Genomic DNA, 21,386 nt, shown 5'->3' on the forward strand with positions numbered 1-21,386 from the left:
ATTGTATATTTGCTTATTATTAAATTTAGGTTTATACATTGTTCCAGAGTACCAACCCCAGGTCTAAATCCCAATTGAGCCTCTGAGAGTATATGGTTTTTGGTTGCCCATAATTCTAATCTTTCTAGCAGTACTCTTTGCCAGCAATTTAACAGAGGTATCTAGAACTGAAATTGTCCGATAGCATTTGGGGTCACCTCTATCTCCCTTTTTGAAAATAGGAACGATTATGCTTTGAGTCCAAGATGCTGAAATATATCCCTTTTTCACACTCAAAAAGACTTGGGTCAAAATAGGGCACCATAGATCGATGGTGCATCTACTGGCACCCCATCAGGGCCTGGTGCCTTCCCTTTCAAGCATCTTCCCATAGCAGATTTCACTTCCCCTATACTGACTGGTTGCAAAAAAGGTGGCTTTATCTCAATTATCCCCCTATTTGATATGTGAGTAGTCAGATTATCTGGGTTAAAAATTGAGCCAAAATGTGAAAGCCATTCTGATGACGGAACATGTACTGTTATTTGGTGTACATCATTATTTTTTAGGAATTGTTGATTAATTGTTTTCCAAAATAAAGTACTATCTTTTAATGTCATTGCTTGCTCAAGATTAGCCCATGCCCTAGCTCTCAATTGTACCTTCCTCGTCATTAGTGCATGTTTGTAGTTAGAGCGTTTAATAATTACCTCTTCCCTATTTCTTGGTCGACTCTGCAGGGTTTGTTTTAATTCCTGGCTTGCTAATGAACAATTGTGATCAAACCACCCCACTTTTTCACTCTTTTTGTTCCCCAATGTTCTCACTAGGCTTCCTGCAATGGCATTTCTTAGCTGGTTAAAGGATCCTAAGATCTCATTTGGGCTTTGGTTATATTCTGTACATGTGAGAATTTCTTGATAGTGTTGTGTCACAACTTTTTTCATCACATCTATTTCATTTACCCCAGTCCATTTAATTACAATACCATTTTCCCTTCTTATTCCTATATTCATTGCCAATCGTTCACCTATATTAAAGGGTTTAGCCAATCTCATAGTTAATAGCAAGGGATGATGATCACTATAGATGGTAGGCTCAATCTTCAGGGATTCGACCATATACATATTACTCTTAGACATTAATATATGGTCAATTAATGAGAAATATCCTCTTCCTATAAACGATGGAAGCTTCATTCCTTTAAGCCCGTCTTGTTCCATCAGTTCTAAATCATATCTAAATAATATCTCATTCAGTGCAATTTCATAATTGTTAAGCAAAAAGTGTGATTGTGCGCTCCCCCCATCGTCAACAAATCCACATGTCTTTCCTATAGTATTCTGGCCAAATATTGAAATCTCCAACCCATATTATTGTATAGCTTGAAGTTATATCATTTACAAAAGTTTGTAAATCTTCCTGAAGAGTCGATGCCACTACTCTATTGGTGCCATCAAATTTATTGTTGTAATAGTTTATAAAAAGAAATGTCAATTACAACACTCTTCTACTATAAACAGTCGTCAGAACCATTTATTTGCCCAGATCAGTCGTTGACAAGATACTTACTAACCAACCTACGACAGGGACATCGCAAAATACCTAGATGATGTGGCCCTGGCGTGGTTGTCGAGGGGGCAAAGACAATATTTATCGCAAATATATAGAGTTGGGAGATGATTTGATTGCTACCAAATGGAAAGGCGCCGGGTCGGACGTACTAACTGATGAACTCTTTAAATAATATATCGACCTGCCGGCACCCTGAGGCATACACTTAACAGACTCGCCTTGTGATGCTCTGCAAGGTACTGATCATAGTCCCTCTGAAACCTGACAAGCCCCGAGACCGATGTGACTCATACCGTCCCCTCTCACTCATCAACACTGATGTCAGTCCTGGAGAAGATTTTGGCCAGTAGACTTCAGCCTCTAATACCAAAGGTGGTACTCCTGGATCAATCGGGCTTTGTCCTGAATCACTCAACCACACATAACCTGCACAAGATATTTGCGTTTTTGCACCCGCTGGACCCAGAGCTGGAGGGGGGGGGGTGTTACTCCTTGATGCCACCAAGGCTTTCACCTTCATAGAGTGGAATTTCATGGTCACCATTCTGGGACGCATACCAGGCACTTTTCTGAAATGGCTGTTGTATACAAACCCAGTGTCGAGGGTCCACATCAACGGGCACACTTCTGCGCCAGTACTTATATATCGAGGTACGAGACAGGGATGTCCACTTTCTCTGATCCTGTTAACATTGACTCTGGAGCCGCTGGGCTGCGTTATTCGGCAGTGGCGCGCTGCAGAGGCGCTTCGATTCCACCAGCGTCCCATTGGCATATCACTGTATGCCGATGACATTGTGGTATACGCCAGACCTCCCACTGCATAACAAGCGCCTATACTCAGGCAATATGTTCAGTTTGAGCGCCACTCTAGCCTCAGTATCAACTGGGACAAATCGCTGGTTCTGCCGCTGACACTGTGTACGACACCAGACCCCTGGAATACCCTCTAGAGTGGCGTACTGATCCGATGAAATATCTGGGGGTGTGTATACACAGAGATCCGACTGTGGTACTGCGTGAAAACTATGGCAAGGCCCTGAGGACACTTGAGGACCAGGTGGATATGTGGATTGAGTTGCCGCCCTCCCTTGCAGATAGAGTGGCAGTAATCAAAATGATAGTCCTGCTGCGTTTCCTCTATTTATTGAGCAATATTCCCATAGCGCTCCCCAAAGGCTTTTTTATACTACTTTGGACACAACTGATTAGGCTGACTTGGGAGTGAATAGAATGGAATACACTGACGCGGAGGATGCACACCTCACTCAATAACACTCTGCCACACATGCGTAAGGATGTACCATGGAGCAAAATCAATACAATTAGCTGTGCAACTGCGGCCTGGTGGGTGTTGGGTTCGAGGGCTCGCAGACTTCGCTTGTGCGCCCCGGCACCTACCATAGGACATCACCCAGCACTCTCAGTAACATGGGGGCCGGTGCTCTTGCCCTCTTTAAACCAGTAGGGATCACGGCAATGGGGATCTCTCCACAGAGGGCAGATGTTTGGCACCCACTGACCTGCAATTTATACAAAATGTGACACCCCTCTTTACGTTTCACTATCACCGAATCAAATCACCTATAAGGGTTTTATATCCTTCCTTTGTGGACGAGCCCCCTACACTATGGGCCTCATTTTAACCCTGGCAGTCACCGACCACCAGGGTTAAAGTGGCGTTCGTACCGCCAACAGGCTGGCGGTACGAAATGCCACATTTTGACCGCGGCAGCCGGGACCGGCGGTTTACCGCCATGGCGGTCCAAGCAGTCGCAATCCGCCAGGGCAGCGCTGCAAGCAGTGCTGCCCTGGGGATTTTGACTCCCCAGCCTGTCCATGGCAGTAGACACCGCCAAGGAAACGGTGGCAGTAAGGGGACTTGCGGGGCCCCTGCAGTGCAGAGGCCCTCTGGCACAGCCCCATCGCGATTTCCACTGTCTGCTTGGCAGACAGTGGAAAGCGTGACGGGTGCTGCTGCACCCGCCGCACCACCACATTGCCGCCGGCTCCATTAGGAGCCGGCTGGAATGTTACGGCCCAGCAGGGATGTTGAAATGCGCCCAGCGGGTTTGTGGCCGCATAGGTGGCCGTTTGGCATTTCAACCTTGGCAGGTGGCCTCCACCGCCCGCCAAGGTTGAAATGAGGGCCTAAGTGCGCTGCAAACTCTACTCACTAGCGCCACCCGCTCACAACTGGTTACTAAATTATTTATTGCTACACAGGAAGTCACTCTGCCGTTGGCAGACTAAGCGCTGGACGGTGGAATGCTTGCTTAGACACAGGGAGAACGGGCCTTCTGTTGACACTCACCAGGCTCCTCAGTCCCAATTGCAACTCACTCATCACACATTTCAAGTAGATGTATTATACACTCACTCGACTACATCGCTATGGGTTGGGGAGGACACATGCTGCCTATGTTGCAGGCTTGCGGATGCAGATTTCCTGCACCTTGCATGGGACTGTGCTTGAGTTCAAGAGTTCTGGAGACGAGTGGTGAGTGCTTTGTGTGACATGATAATGGACTCTGTAGAATGCATGATCCAGATGTACTTCCTCAGGCTGGTAGGACTCTTCATCCTCATGCACGTAGGTTTGTGGCACTCTTGCTGGTCACAAGGTGGGTTGCTGTGCATTGGAGACAACACTCTTCACCTAAATATGCAGGATGGTTATTGGACATGGTCTACTGCAGGGATAGCCTGGAGACCTATGCAGAGGAGCTCCTGGCTTCTTCACACCCCAAGGAAATATGGGTCCCTCTCACTGCACACTTGATATACTCACTCCCGCTCCATAGACCGATGGTCAGTGTACATGATGTAACACCTACCATGACAAAAATGGCATAAGTTCTTCCGTCATATGAATGCACTGTGTGTATCACATGTGTATAATACTGAGGGTATGTTCTTTTTGTTGTACTGCCAGCCTCTTTATGCAACTGAAAATCAATAAAAAATATAATGAAGGAAAAAAAAGATCCTGGGCACATCCAAGTGGCCATATTGTCAAGGGAATAATATTTCCCCTTCCCCAGGGTAGTAGGTTTCAAAACTCTTCAAACGCTAACTTCAGTTTGGCAGAAGTGGGTGAACAAATGCAAATTGGCCTCTAGAGGCTGTAGGCAGGGAAAAGGTAACTTTCTAAAAGGCCCTTTTTCTTAATATTTAAGACAATTCTGTCTTCACCATTAAATTTGATTTTTTAATAACTAGTAAAAACAGTTGCCTAATTGTTTTTCTAGCTGATTCCTATCCAAAATTTGCATTAATAAATGTTACAAAGGAACCTAGTGTTTTCCCTTGGAACAGCCAGCCTCACTACTTTAAAAATAGCTTTTAGGGATTTTTCACTGTATGGATTTGTTTAACATTAAATTCCTGTATGTCCTACTTTTAAATACCATGCACTGTCCCTTATGGGCAATAAGGCCTACATAAGGGTGCCATTTAACATTTTTAAAGCCAGGCTACAAACGGTAGGCTTGCAGTCTTGTTTGCACTGTCGGAGCAGTGGATGGCACAACGAGTGTATCAAAGTTAAATACAATTATAAACTACCCGGTCCTGCTAAAGACTTCATTGCATCTCTTCTAGAATCTTTTGCTGCTTGCTTGCTACATATAGATTACTTAATAGCCCTTGAAAAATGTAATTGCCATCTTAATGATACCTCTGACATCAACGCCCATGATTTAATTAGAGATTGCCACACGTGTTATTTTGGCCAAAAAATGATAGGGTGCACCCACCAAGCGCGGCACACGATTGATCTCTCATCTGCTCATTAGCTCAGTTTCAGACTGCCTTAGAGGTCACCTGGTCCAGTCCCGAGGCTTTGTTGTTTATTATCCTTCACGCCTCTCTGTTTAAAGACACCTGGTCCCACAGCTGGTCCTGCATGGTCAAAGCTTAGTGCCCCGCAGTTTGCCTCCACCCTTATATCTACAGCTCCCTCCGTTCTGATTGACAATGCTTTTAACCAACCCTGAATGCCCTAGATCAGTGGCTCCCAATCTTCTGACTTCTGGGAACCCCCACTTAATCATTACTGGAACCTGGGGACCCTCGCTAAATCATTATTGGAATCCAGGGACTCCACACCAGTCATCACTGGAAACCAGGGACCCTCGCTAAATCATTACTGGAACCCAGGGGCCCCACACGAGTCATTACTGGAACCCAGGTACCCTCGTTAAATCATTAATAGAATCCAGGGGCCCCCACACAAGTCCTTACTGGAACCTGGGGACCCTCGCTAAATCATTATTGGAATCCAGGGACCCCACATGAGTCATTACTGGAACCCGGGGACCCTCGCTAAATCATTATTGGAACCCAGGGGCCCCACAAGAGTCATTACTGGAACCCGGGGATCCTCGTTAAATCATTGTTGGAACCCAGGGGCCCCACACGAGTCATTACTGGAGCCCGGGGACCCTCGCAAAATCATTATTGGAACCCAGGGGCCCCACACGAGTCATTACTGGAACCCGGGGACCCTCGCTAAATCATTATTGGAACCTAGGGGCCCCACACAAGTTATTACTGGAACCCGGGGACCCTCGCTAAATCATTATTGGAACCCAGGGGCCCCACAAGAGTCATTACTGGAACCCGGGGATCCTCGTTAAATCATTATTGGAACCCAGGGGCCCCACACGGGTCATTACTGGAGCCCAGGGACCCTCGCAAAATCATTATTGGAACCCAGGGGCCCCACACGAGTCATTACTGGAAGCCGGGGACCCTTGCTAAATCATTATTGGAATCCAGGGTCCCCACACGAGTCATTACTGGTAGCCGGGGACCTTCGCTAAATCATTATTGGAATCCAGGATCCCCACACGAGTCATTACTGGAAGCCGGGGACCCTCACTAAATCATTTTTGGAATCCAGGGTCCCCACACAAGTCATTACTGGAAGCTCTGGAAGCCGGGGACCCTCACTAAATCATTATTGGAATCCTGGGGCCCCACATGAATCATTACTGGAAGCCGGGAACCCCGGCCTAAGCATTGTCGATGATTTGAACCTCAAAACAATACACACAAAATAAAGAAAAAACATGCATCAAACAAATACACAAATGATGACATATTTTATTAAATTTGTAAACACATAAAAAATATATATATATTTTTAATAGGAAGGTTGGAGCTTTCCTATTTTCAATGGAAGCCACACTCTCTCCATCCTATATTCTGTTTGATGCACCTGTACTGCTCCCACGAATCAATCTGAGGATAACAATTTAATGTTTAGTCTCCAGTTTAAAATTCTGTCACATTTACAGTATCTTTGAAAATTTCAATTGTACATTTTGCTTCTTTATTTACATACACTTTAGTAACCTGTTGGGAACCACTGCCCCAGATATTCATCGTACCAGCTCATGCCTGTAAGTCCCATCAGGCGTTGTCTTCCACACCCTTGTGTACATAAGATGTCTATGCAGCAGAACTTTTTATAAGTATCTAGAGCAGCAATAAAGATGCTCCTATAACCTAGATGACCAAGCCCTCAATAGAGCTGTATTATGCAAATACAAAAAACAAGTTAGGCTGGCCAGAGCGACCTATTAAACATTGGCTCTATTCTGTTGCCAGTTGAATGACTTCCAAGTCCTCAGACTGAATACATACAAGGTGAAGGCCGTCGCTTTTGGAACTCCTTCAACCGAGATTTCCAGCTGATGGCCAAACAGGCTCCGCTCCCTGCGAGTACCGCCCCTTCGGTGCAGAACCTCTGTCTCATCTTCGATCAACACCTTTGCTTCGAGGCCCATATCACCAAACTCATGTCCACGTGCCTACTGATGATTAAAGCCATCAGCAAATTCATCCTTCCACTCTTCCCAGTACACTCATAGTCCCCCGGTTTGGTTACTGATATAGGCTGGATGGTCTCTCAACGCGCCAACTTCTCTTTGCTGTACCAGTGCATTTTCTGCTCCCTGGAAAGGCAAAGAGAAAAACAATAATCACCTAATCCATGCGTCAATCTGTAGCAGAATATCCAAGATTTCAGAGAAAAACTCAAAAACAAGAAGTGCTCTTCTGACAGCTCCACCATCAAGTGACTCGAGGGGGTGGAGGGGTGGTTCAAACATAATCCCTGAGAAAGTACCTTTTGGAGCATTACAACGTCCACCTGTGCCAAACCACCAGCACCGTAATCCTGTCAGTATTGCCTGGCATTAAGAAAAACAGGAGGATGTCAATTCAGGATATCAAGAACCAGTGTGTGGCTGACACAGGGCTTGTAAATGAGGCCCTATATTTGTGCTAGCTTTACAATTCTGTGCACTTTACCCCTGCAAACCAGTAGTAAAGTGCCTCTCCTTCCCCTTCTAACATAGATGAATTGGCATACTCCTAATTGGCAGGTTTAACTTGCCGATAATACCCTATTATATGGGACAAAGTGTGCACAGGGCCTGGAATGAAATGGCAGTAGTGGAAAGCAGAACCTATTGTACCATCCCCATAGTGGCAAAGCAAACATGTAAACATGTCTTCAGGCCTGTCACTGTAGCCTGGCTGCAGCGGTGTAGAAACCGCAATTCAACCTATTTAAATAAACCCTTTTGACAGGCTAAAATCTCCCTTTTAAATATTAGTAAGTTATCCCTATGTGGGCCTTGTAGCCCGCAAGGTAGGATGCATGGTATGTAAAAGTAGGACTTGTAGGGTATTAATGTTAACATGTCTTTACAGTTACTAGCACTCAAACACTATTTTTACTGCGGGATGGCTGGTTAGCCCATAGAGAGACACTGGAAAGCTATAATAAGTACCTATATTGTATCTCGGCAATGGAATCAGCTAGAAAAAACGTAAACTACTATTTTTAATAGATATAAAAAATCCGATTAAATAGTGAAGTTGGATTTTTAATATATATTAAGGAAATGCAACTTTTAAAATGTAACCTTTTCTCTGCCTAAAGTTCCTGGACACTACCTTCCATTGGCTCTATAACTTCTCCCAGTCACTAAATAGCCCTGAATAAATGTGAAAAGGTGTTAAATGCCTCATAGGAGCAAACAATAAGCTGAAATAAATAGGCAGAGATGACTTAACCGAACTCTGCAAAATCCTGCTTGGGTGTCAAATGGGCTGGTTTCACATCTAACCTTGGGGCACACTTGAAAGGGGAGAGAACAGAATGCCAAGGCAATTCTTCTGGATCCCCTGCCTGGTTGCTGATAGGCTCTGTTTTTGTCCTACCAGATTTATGTTTCTGGGTTTGTTGTGGATCCAGTCTGTGCCTCCAAATGGATTGTAGTGTATGATGTGGGAGGACGATAGGAGTACCAAAGTGCACTCCCCACAGATCCCCCCTAGACCTCAGAGCACAAGCTTGCTGTGGCTGGAGACTTCCACCATCATGAAAATGCCCAAAGGCAGCAGTTTTGGCCCCGGGAACCTTTACCCCTTTGGTTAGGATGTGCCCTGGAGTTATTCTTACCTATTAGCTAGAGCCAGGCATAAATGTGGCAAGGCCGGACTCCCACTTTAGAACACCTCCCGGACCTGCAGAAGTTCAGAATGAGCTGGACCTGCTTTTTCTGATCCAAGAGGAGGCAAGAAGGACTGGACTTATTCCCTCTTGTACTCAGGAGAAAGAGGTGGCCTCCAAGGGTCATAAGGCTGACATCCTGTTCAAGCTATAGGGATACAACAAGCTATAAGATGCCTTTTCCTGGAAGTACCCAGCTGACCAGTGGCAACTGGACCTGGACCAGATCCTGCTGTTGACCTCTGCCTGACAACCTGTCCATCTCTAAGTGCCTCCCCTAAGGTCCTGGAGGGCTTTAGAAATGTGTTCCCGTGGTGGATCGGGATGCAAAGGACTAGTGGCCCAATTTAATATTTGGCGGTACGGATACTCTGTCGCCATTTAGATGAGGGCGGACCTTTGGGTTAATCGTGACGGAGACTACTCTGCCTCTGCCGTGATTAATCCCCTCTGATGGCACTGGGGAGTAACAGCAATCGGAGAAATTAATACATGTCCACTCACCCGATTTGGATGGGTGGACATGTAGTAATTGTAATTTTTTACTGCTTCTTACCACCAGGTAAAGTCTCATGGTATGGTGCAGTAAAAACATGTAAATGCCCAGCCCCCAAATAGTAGAAGCCTCCCATTGGATGGGAAGCATTGCCCTTTTCCTTTACGAAAAGCAATTCCCGTCAGAAGGACTCAGCCCTGTACCAAACAGTAAAATGGAAGATGGCAGTCACACTCTAAGAGTGCTCCAGAAACCTCTGTCATCCGCCGCTACAAGCCCCGTTCTTCCCACATCCTGTGTGTCCTTAACATGACAGCAAACCCGCCTGAAGGTCCCGAGATGCGTCGCGGGGGCATGAATGATCTGCAGGGGGACAGCGGAGGCCAGCTGAGGGTCTGGGCCTGAGCGAGGCTGCTGGCCTGGTGGCTTCCGGCACGGCCTAGGGGAAGAGTGCCGACCCTCTGAGATGCGACGGTGGTGTTTGCTGGAGCCGCAACGCTCTGATTAGCAGTCTGGCCCGGTGGCCGAAGATCGGATTTCGCCACACGAGGGGCTTGGTGAGGCAGACGAACCGGTGAGCTGTGGAATGAATGGGAAGGCGAGCGGTGGAGCGGAAGCGACGGGGTGTCACTGCGGCCTGCCCCGGGGCCTTGGCTGAATGGACTAGAATGAAAGGCAAATGATAACGCCGTGAAGGCTCAAGATGGCCTGACGCCCTGTAGGAGGCTGGCCTGGTGGCTTATAGTGGATACCTTGTGGTACTTACACCTTGTGCCGGGTCCAGTTATCCCTTATTAGTAGAATAGAGGTGTTTCTAGCAGCTTAGGCTGTTAGAGGTAGCTATAGCTGAGCAGCTTAGGCTGAACTAGGAGACATGCAAAGCTCCTACTATACCACTTGTATCACATAGCACAATATCATAAGAAAACACAATACTCAGAGTTACTAAAAATAAAGGTACTTTATTTTAGTGACAATATGCCAAAAGTATCTCAGAGGATACCCTCACTTAGGAGGTAAGTAATATACACAAATTATATGTACACAAACCAAAATCAGGTAAGTAACAGTCAGAAAAGTAGTGCAAACAATGTAGAATCACAATAGGATGCAATAGGTAGAAATAGGCCTAGGGGCAACACAAACCATATACTCTAAAAGAGGAATGTGAATCACGAATGGACCCCAGACCTATGGGAGCTTGTAGAGGGTCACTGGGACTGTGAGAAAACAGTGTGTCCAAGATACCCCAACCCAAGACCCTGAAAAGTAGGAGTAAAGTTACCCTACTACCCCAGAAAGACAGTAAAGTCGAGATAGGGGACTCTGCAAGAACCACAACTGGCAGCAAAACACTGAAGACGGATTCCTGGACCTGAGGACCTGTAAAGGAAGGGGACCAAGTCCAAGAGTCACGCAAGTGTCTGGGGGGGCAGGAGCCCACTAAACCCCGGAAGAAGGTGCAAAAGGGCTGCCTCCGGGTGGAAGAAGCTGAAGATTCTGCAACAACGGAAGGTGCCAGGAACTCCTTTGGTCAGAAGATGTCCCATGGCGTGCTGGAGGATGCAGGAGTGTTTCCACGCAGAAATATCGCAAACAAGCCTTGCTAGCTGCAAGAGTGGCGGTTGAGGATTTTGGGTGCTGCTGGGGCCCAGGAAGAACCAGGGTGTCGCCCCTTGGAGGAGGAGACAGAGGGGGCACTCAGCAACTCAGAGAGCTCCCAAAGAAGCAGACAACACCCGCAGAAGTACTGGAACAGGCACTTAGAAGGACAGCGATCGACTCAGAGTCACAAAGGAGGGTCCCACGAAGTCAGAGTCCAACTCAGCGAGTTGGGCAATGCAGGACGGAGTGCTGGGGACCCAGGCTAGGCTGTGCACAAAGGAAGTCTTGGAAAAGTGCACAGAAGCCCGAGCAGCTGCAGATGACACAGTACACAGGATTGCTGTCTGGCGTGGGGAGGCAAGGACTTACCTCCACCAAATTTGGACAGAAGGGCCACTGGACTGTGGGAGACACTTGGACCCAGCTCCTGTGTTCCAGGGACCACGCTTGTCAGGATGAGAGGGGACCCAGAGGACCGGTGATGCAGAAGTTTGGTGCCTGCGTTAGCAGGGGGAAGATTCCGTCGACCCACAGGAGATTTCTTCTTGGCTTCCAGTGCAGGGTGAAGGCAGACAGCCCTCAGAGAATGCACCACCAGGAAACAGTTGAGAAAGCCGGCAGGATAAGGCGCTACAATGTTGCTGGTAGTCGTCTTGCTACTTTGTTGCGGTTTTGCAGGTGTCCTGGAGCAGTCAGCAGTCGATCCTTGGCAGAAGTCGAAGAGGGAAGTGCAGAGGAACTCTGGTGAGCTCTTGCATTCGTTATCTGAGGAATAGCCAAGAGGAGAGACCCTAAATAGCCCAGAAAGGAGGATAAGCACCTATCAGGAGGGGTCTCTGACGTCATCTGCTGGCTCTGGCCACTCAGAGCTGTCCATTGTGCCCCAACACCTCCGTATCCAAGATGGCAGAGGTCTGGGACACACTGGAGGAGCTCTGGGCACCTCCCCATGGAGGTGCTGGTCAGGGGAGTAGTCACTCCCCTTTCCTTTGTCCAGTTTCGCGCCAGAGCAGGGCTGGGGGATCCCTGAACCGGTGTAGACTGGCCTATGCAGAGACGGCACCATCTGTGCCCATCAAAGCATTTCCAGAGGCTGGGGGAGGCTACTCCTCCCCAGCCCTTCACACCTATTTCCAAAGGGAGAGGGTGTAAGACCCTCTCTCAGAGGAAATCCTTTGTTTTGCCTTCCTGGGACCAGGCTGCCCAGGTCCCAGGGTGGCAGAAACCTGTCTGAGGGGTTGGCAGCAGCAGTAGCTGCAGTGGACACCCCGGAAAGGTAGTTTGGCAGTACCCGGGTTCTGTGCTAGAGACCCAGGGATGCATGTAATTGTCCCCACAATACCAGAATGGTATTGGGGTGACAATTCCATGATCCTAGACATGTTACATGGCCATGTTTGGAGTTATCATGGTGACGCTACATATAGTTATTGACCTATATGTAGTGCACGCATGTAATGGTGTCCCTGCACTCACAAAGTCCGGGGAATATGCCCTGAACAATGTGGGGGCACCTTGGCTAGTGCTAGGGTGCCCACACACTAAGTAACTTTGCACCTAACCTTCACCAAGTGAGGGTTAGACATATAAGTGACTTATAAGTTACTTATGTGCAGTGAAAAATGGTTGTGAAATACCGTTGACGTTATTTCACTCAGGCTGCAGTGGCAGTCCTGTGTAAGAATTGTCTGTGCTCCCTATGGGTGGCAAAAGAAATGCTGTAGCCCATAGGGATCTCCTGGAACCTCAATACCTTGGGTACCCAGGTACCATATACAAGGGAATTATAAGGGTGTACCAGTGTGCCCAATGAGAATTGCTAAAATTAGTCACTAGCCTGCAGTGACAATTTTAAAGCAGAGAGAGCATAAACACTGAGGTTCTGGTTAGCAGAGCCTCAGTGATACAGTTAGGCACCACACAGGGACACATATAGGCCACAAACTTATGAGCACTGGGGTCCTGGCTAGCAGGATCCCAGTGACACATATCAAACACACTGATAACATAGGATTTTCACTATGATCACTGGGCCCTGGCTAGCAGGATCCTAGTGAGACAGTAAAAACAGCCTGACATATACTCACAAACAGGCCAAAAGTCGGGGTAACAAGGCTAGAAAGGGGCTACCTTCCTACACACCCCAGTTTGGAACCGGGGTGGTCCTACCGCCTGTGCGCGTGGGCCGGGACCACCCGAGAGGATGAACGACTGGCCTATCCCGAGGCCCAGACTGGGCGGGTCGGTCGGAGCAGAGGAGCGGCGTGGCCGGCCTGGGATAGAGGTACGCCGCGACCAGCCGCGTAGGCCCTGGGAGGCTGAGGAGGAGCTATGACGGCACAGTGAAATTTGATTGCGGGCAGAAGCAGGGCGGTGGGAGTTGGAGAAGGAGCCTCATTGCCGAGACTGCCATGACCGTGGGACCTCTGGAGCCTAGCACAGACTGTAAGCAAGTGAGGAATCTCTTGGTGGGGCTGCGGTGGGGCCGAAACATCGGAGGTGGACGTGGCCAGTGCAATACGAGGTGTGGTGCAGAGAAGAGAGCCAAGTGAAGAGTTTGAGGAGGAGTGCTGGTCGGGCAGGAGTGGGCCACAGGCGCAATGTGAAACGCGCTCCTGTACCCGGACCTGTGGAGGTCTCCCCTCACCGACCGCCCCCCTTTTCCCTCCTGATGATCTCTGATGACTATGCGGTTCCTTGTGACTGGGCCCTAGAGCGCCTTCCCTGCAGCGAGCGTCAATCACCCGGCCCCTGCTTTGACAGCTGTGTGGTGTGTGATCCTATAAAGGAACGTGGGGTGACGCAGCGCTCAGGACCCATAAGCCTGCCGTAGGGAAGGACAAAACTCACAAACAGCCACCAAAGTCCCAGCAACGCATTGACCAGTTCACCACACAGACAGCCCCCTAAGGGACGGGGGGCACGTTACCAGAGACCCCTGTCATAGAGGGAGTGGGTACGGTCCTGCAAGCCATTCAATCCTCACAATTAGCTGTTGAAACAAAAGTTGGTGAAGTACGGGAAGATGTGGCCCTACTGTGACAGGGGTTGTGTTCCTTTTTTCTGAAATGTTACTTCCATCTTTCCATCCATCATGAATACAGGGAACCGTGAGTAGTTCTCACCACTATGTACAAAGCACGGCGGCCATTTTGAGAGCCCTTAGTCCTACTTTTATTGCTGACACAGACAATTGGTGCCATGCACACACTACGATGGGACGTTTTAGTGAGTCTGTTTTCTATTTTTATTTTCACTTCTCCACACGTCATCGCCTCCTCAAGCGGTGATCCTATTGGATGCAAAATCAGAGGGCGGCCTGTGTTTCCATGGTCACCGCATTGACGCTACGTTTAGCGGATGCCGAGAAGCACAGATGGAAGTGTCTGCACTGTGAGTAGTTTCTTCGCACTGTCCCAACAGAACCTTATCAAGCGCGCGCTTATGGGGAGATCGCGTGTCTTTTTTACTCCATCTTTTTACAATTGTAAGAAAGGAGCATTTCTTTTGGTCCGTCTCCGCTACGAAGTGGGTCTTATAAAAGTAACAGCAGCAATCTTTGCGAAGCTCTCCACTTCCGTTCTGTGTACCCCCCACAGAAGCTACATTGCTTTGCTTTAAATTGATATACTGGACAATATACTGCGATTACGTATATGTCAAATAAGGACAATTCAGATGATTAGGATGTGTGACACTTCCTCCCGGTAGCGGTTAGTTTGAGTTCAGAGGCGTGGGAATTTTTGGGCACATTTTTTCCTCTCTTTTTTCAGGTAATATGGCAAATTGTCAGAGTGCCCTTCTTTAGAAGAAACTATGCCTCCAGACTAGGTGGTAATCCCTCAGTTTGCAGTACTTTTCCGTGTGACTCTCTTTTCTTCACCAAAGTGTAACTATAATCTCAGTCAATTGTGTGTGCCACTAATGTTACAATTGCGTACTATCGACAAAAAGATAATTTAATGCATTGGCAAAATGTTGTTATTTTGCTGTTTTCAGTTTCAGGTATGGGATACGTGCAGGAGCCCAGTGAAAAATAGAGTGAGTAGAGCCTCACGATTAGATAACTGTGCAGGAACATTATTACTACAAGATATTTTGTTTGTTTGATTGGAGAAGTTTTTGCACAGTCCTGAAGAAGTGCCAAGGGATCTTTTAAGACGTGAGTAGGCGCGAAACATGTTGACTTACTTAGTGGTGTCAGAAGCAACATTCTAAACCACATTATAAAAAGAGTAATGGGTCATTATTTCCCTTAGACTCTCCTTTTGTTTTTAACCTTGACCAACATCCCCTACTATTGAGTAAAAGGAAGTTCCTGAGGAGAGTTGAGTCAATTTTATTTTCATCTTTCTTCTCCACTGTTTTGTCTATTCTGCACAGAAGTTTGGCTTATTGACCCCATTCTGGGTCCCGTCAGACACTGCAGTACCAGTCTGGCGTGGAGCAAGCCTGATGATGAGACCTGAGGGCCCTTGCTTCTGAAGCATTTCCATTCTGGATACCTGGATTTTACGTTTTTTGGAACAGTGTACCTTTTTTTGTTTAATGGCCTACTGTGACAATACCTGCGGACAGCGGTGGGCCCCATCAAAGAAGTAGAAGACCGAGGGGGTCATTCCGACCCTGGCGGTGAAAGACCGCCAGGGCCGCGAACGACGGAAGCACCGTCAACAGGCTGGCGGTGCTTCCTTGCCCATTCTGACCGCGGCAGTAAAGCCGCGGTCAGAAAACCGGGGCCGGCGGTTTCCCGCCGGTTTACCCCCGGCTGGGCGAATCCGCCATGGCGGCGCTGCATGCAGCGCCGCCATGGGGATTCTGACCCCCTTACCGCCAGCCTGTTTCTGGCGGTTGTCACCGCCAGGAAGAGGCTGGCGGTAATGGGTGTCTAGGGGCCCCTGGGGGCCCCTGCACTGCCCATGCCACTGGCATGGGCAGTTCAGGGGCCCCCTAACAGGGCCCCAGCATGCTTTTCACTGTCTGCCTAGCAGACAGTGAAAAGTGCGAAGGGTGCAACTGCACCCGTCGCACGCCTGCAACACCGCCGGCTCCATTCGGAGCCGGCTTCAGTGTTGCAGGCGTCTTTCCCGCCGGCCCAGCGGGAAAGTTGAAATGGCACCAGCGGTCTTTTGACCGCGGTGCGGCCAAATGGCGGTTCTCGCCAGGCGGGCGGCAACCGCCGCCCGCCGGGGTCAGAATGACCCCCCGAGTCTCCCTAGCAGAAGACTAAATCACAAACCTTAAAACCAAAGTCGCCCAACTGCTGACCCATACTGGTGAGCTTCATCATAGACCTGAAGATGCCGAAAACCACTCAAGACGCAATAACTTGCGCTTTATTGGCTTCCCAGAAAGAGCTGAAAAGACCCAGGTGGTCGGGTTTCTGGAGCACTGGATCAGATCCTGGGTCCCGGAGCAACGACTGTCCCCTTGGTTTGAAATTGAGTGTGCCAACAGGGCACTGGCACCCAGACCCCCACCGGGAGGACCCAGACAACCAATGATTGCTAGATTTCTCAATTTTAAAGACCGCAATGCTATCCTCAAGGAGGCAAGAGTGCACCCTGATCTCTGCTGGCACAAACACAAGATCCTTATCTTCCCAGATTACACCCGAGAAGTGCAAACTAAATGTCGCTCCTATGAGGGAGTCAAGCAAAAACTAAGAGCAATGCAACTGTCATACATGCTCCTTTTCCCTGCGCGCCTTAAAGTCCTCATGGGTGGGAAATCCTTCTTCTTTGACTCGCCGGAAGGTGCGTGGGACTGGCTTACTGAAGAGCACCGTGTCATCCCGAAGGGCCCCTCCCGCCAATTAGAAACTTCCCCAGGACATAGCTGCACTGACTCGCCGGGGTTATGGGGCGGAAGCAGATGTATTCGGTCCCGCCATGTGAAGCAGAGCGGACCGATTCAGTCACTTGAGGAGAAGGAAGCAAGTAATCCAAGTGTTCCAAAGGGACTGACTGCATCGGGTGGCCCGCAAGAGGAGAGACGTATGGCAAACCCTGAGGCTGATCGCCTTAGCCAAACTCCCTCACTGACATGAAACATAAGAACAAATTGGCCCCATACAACTATAACTGAGACGAGAGGGAGGTCTCTTGACTGCAAACGGACGTGGGACAGGGGGCAGCAATGTTGCAGAACTCTGCCTATATGGAGGGGTCCACCACTCCACACCTATAACAGACACCTTGATTTTGAGGTTTTGGTTGTGTTTAGGGGTGACGGATGCTTCAGGGAAGGAAGTATGGGGTGGGGGGCAGTTGGGGGGACGGGATGAAGTAACAGTGGAACACTCTACTGTCATGTTATTGTTGAGTATTGTTTGTACTAACGTTTTTCTTTCAGGTGGTCACATCGCGCCCCTAGGGCCAAAGCCTTACATGCATCAACACCAGTTCCCCGGGCACACTGGAGTTCTCTAAATGGATTCTTTCCGCTCCTAGATAAAATCAAGCGCTCTGTGGCCTTCAACGCCCTCCGCCGCTTCGCCCCTTCTGTTGTCCTACTCCAAGAGACAGACTTGCTTGGCACCAGCTGCCCTATGCTCGCACGGGGTGGGTATGACAGAGTCTACCATGCGGTCTTCTCCAGAGGCCCTAGGGGGGTGGCTATCCTGCTGTACCGCTCACTCCCCATAGTGATCACTACATCCCAGCTAGACCCGCAAAGACGCTATGCCTCCATGTCGGGCACACTTGGTGTACGGCCGAGTAACTTCTTGAGTGCTTACGCCCCCCTGGAGCATTTGAACGATTCCTGGAAACTCTCCAGGAGGTGGTGGCATAGCTCCCCCGGGATTGACAATCCTGGCGGGGGACTTCAACTCCGTCATGAGTCCAGAGATTGACACCACCGGGTCCCCCTCAGAGAGTCGAGTAGCTCGAGCCACAAGACTGAGCTGCTGGGCCGAAGGCTAGGTCCTTTCTGATGGCTGGCGGGTTAGGCACCCTAGAGTGCGGCAATACACACATATGTCGGCAGCGCACCATACCCATGCAAGAATAGACCTCTTCTTCATGCCGGCCCTAGACGTTACTCGGGTTACTGGTGCGGAGATATTGCCACGCGGGGTCTCTGACTGTCGCGTAGGCTCTCATTATTCTAATGATACTACTGGATTGTGAGCAGCAAGATCATCCACAGTGTGGGAGATTGAGTCTGACCCACTGCGGGTGACACCTGTCGCTCCAAATCCGGGTTTTGCTCCGGCTAACTAGCAGTGCCTTATCTCTCCCAAAAGGTAGAGATGATTGGGCAGCCGAGCGCATGACATTTCATACTTCTCAGGGAAGTCGTGGTCACTCAGGTCGCATCCGGTTCTCTGATTCACAATTCCGTCTCATATATAAATGACAATAAAAAGCAGTATGAGTTTTAAAGACTGGTTTAATAAAACAACTGCATTTTAGATAGCAAAGCGTGAGCTGCAATAACCAGGATGATACAACATTGCAATATTAAAATGGTAACAATGAGAGTGAAGCATAAGAATAACGCTGCCACTAGAATCGATGGACTATATCCTATCTGAGTCATAATCTGAGCACAGCATGTTAAGCTCTAATTCTGCCTTTCAGGTTCCCCCGGGAGGACATCAACCCTCATACCTGAGCAAAGGCCTGTAGTCTGCATTAGCATCTGTAGCAAAGCATTCAACAATCAGCATACAGTCGTGGTTCCCTGGCTGGAATCCCCCTCTTAACATATAATGGGACTAGGAAGTGTTTTTATATTAACACAGCTGATGTTCTAAGAAAATGTCCCTACGTAATGATGTGTATTTTCTATGAATGTTGGAGACTAAACTTCAACCACATTCACGGGCAATGCACCAAACTGTAGCCTTGACTGAAGCACAAAGTGATCAAGAATGTCTTGTTTGAGAACACAGTGCTGGGCTAAGCAAAACAGTTAGATACATGAAAATAAAACAAGACCGTAAAACTGGTTATTGTAAAAATAACAATGCAAAGCCGAATAAAATATATATAGGTCAAAGTGCACAGGGCCTAGCGTATTAAACTAACGTGCATGGAGCTATAACTAAAATGGCTACACAACTTGACCACACACCACTCCTTGTCCAATTGGATAGCAATGGCGTAGCCCAACGCCCTCTGTGGCGACTGAATGCCTGGCATCTCCAGAATGGTGACTATGTTCAGGCCCTAAGAGACAGCTCACCCAGTACTTTGCAAACAACTTGTGGTCTGTGCCATCACCGGGCACAATATGGGCCGCTTGTAAGGCCACCCTCCTCTGGGTAAGAGAATGCGAGAAAAACCAGCGAATGACATGCCTCAAGGCCCAGGCGCTACGACTTGAGCGCCAGCTCTCCTCCACCACGCATGCATCAGTTATAGAGAACTAAGCCTAATTAGAAAGGAAATCCGGCATCTCACCCTTGGACCTGCGAAACACATGCGGCGAGCCTCGGCGGCGTGTACTGATGGGGTGACAAAAACGGAAAGCTGTTGCACTTGCTGGCGACCCGTCCCCTGGCGAGCAGGGGAGTCCCTGAATTTGTGGACGGATCAGGTGCCACCTCCCAGACACCCCATGATATCGTGCAAAGCTCTGCCACTTACTGTACAAAACTTTATGAGGAATGCCCCAGACCCTGATCGGAGAAGGAGGCCCCCTTGCTGGGAGAAGTGTTCTTCCCTAGAATCTCAGCAGCAGAGAGACAAGATCTTGACGAACCCATAGTGCTAGAAGAGGTCAAGACTGCTATTTCTGCTTTTGCCTCCGGCAAGACCCCAGGCCCTGACGGGTTTCCAGCGGAGCTTTACAGCAAGTGTAGCAATATTCTGCCCCAACCACCTGCTGAGCATGTATGAGGAAGCTGAACGGCTGAACGGATGATCCCAAAGACCCACCCTCCATTGTGGCATTGTTCTGCCTACCGCTTAATCTCACTCCTTAATACCGAAATTAAGATTCTATCTACGATATTGGCCACCAGGCTGAAGCGGGTGCTACCCTCACTGATCCATCCGGACCAATGTGGCTTTATGCCGACTAGGAGTACCAGTCATTGATTCGGCGATTGCATGTGGCGCCGGCTTATCGTGGCTCCCTGACCCTTCCCCTGGTGCTCCTTCTCATAGATTTTGAGAAAGCGTTCGACACAGTAGACTGGGCGTATCTCTCCCAGGTGCTTCTAAGTGCCGGGATCAGCCCTAGACTGGTGCGGCTCCTCTATTCCAATCCAACTGCTCGGTTGCAAGCGAATGGGGTTGTGTCGGACCCCTTTCCTAATCGCCGGGGAACCCGCCAGGGGTGCCCTCTATCCCGCTTCTCTTTGCACTAGTGATAGAGTTGCTTGCAAGGATTATAAGACAAGACCCACTGATTGACGGATGGTTTTGGCCAACAGGGAAGGAAGCCCATATAGCGTTGTATGCTTATGACGTACTCTTGTACCTGACCAACCCGGCCAGTAGCAGGCCCCGATCTCTGCAACTACTGAGGCTGTTCTCCGATCCGATCCGATCAAATGATATGCCTTGTCTGTGATGACATTTGAATGGCGTGTTCCTGAGCGTCACAATCTGTGGTGATTATGTATGCATGCAAACTAAATGGGATTTGTACACCAACATGCCAATGAGGTGCAGGTGTGATCTATTGCTATTAAGTTGTTATGCAAAAACCTATAAAATTGTTTATCAAAAAAACAAACAGTAAAATGCATTGACAGGAACCAGTGGGGCGGCGGTTTCTGCCAATGCCTTTATAAAGGACTACCTGCTAGGTGGTCATTTATACATTTGGCGGACAGGGTAGTCACAGCCTAGTGGACCTAACTTACTTCATCAGGCCAATGGTGACTATTCCCTCTGCCAAAATTAAATCGGGCCCTAAGTCAGAAGGTAAAATCTTTGAATAGGATGAACCAGATTGGTGTATCTGACCTGCGCTCCATTGAGTCAGCTTCAAATTACAGCTAAGTCTCACTCTATTGCAAATTTTGACTACCACTGGTGTTGTGTGCTTCTCTGCACTATTCCTACTTATAACTTTAAGAATACAAATCTCTGGTTCCCCTTATTGTTTTGTTCCATTTCTGTAATTTTGTTTATCAAATTTCACTCCATTTGTATATTTCAGTTTGATATTTTTATTCTTTTGCATTTTGACTATATTACTGTTTTGATACTGCATAAATACTTCACACATTGCCCTAAA

General features: G+C 48.4%; 1 protein-coding gene across 5 annotated transcripts in view; it reads left to right on the plus strand.

Moving 5' to 3' along the window:
- The first annotated feature begins 14,486 nt into the window (after positions 1-14,486).
- LRP4 (LDL receptor related protein 4) overlaps positions 14,487-21,386 on the plus strand; it is a 460,938-nt gene continuing 454,038 nt past the window's right edge. For all 5 annotated transcript variants that reach the window (XM_069221680.1, XM_069221681.1, XM_069221682.1 and 2 more), the window contains exon 1: positions 14,487-14,579. In XM_069221680.1, the coding sequence (XP_069077781.1) occupies positions 14,516-14,579 (64 nt within the window). In that variant the 5' untranslated portion in view covers positions 14,487-14,515. The remainder of the gene's footprint in view (positions 14,580-21,386) is intronic.

Source organism: Pleurodeles waltl, chromosome 3_1 (assembly GCF_031143425.1).
Source record: "Pleurodeles waltl isolate 20211129_DDA chromosome 3_1, aPleWal1.hap1.20221129, whole genome shotgun sequence".
In the NCBI taxonomy this organism is placed as follows: domain Eukaryota; kingdom Metazoa; phylum Chordata; class Amphibia; order Caudata; family Salamandridae; genus Pleurodeles; species Pleurodeles waltl.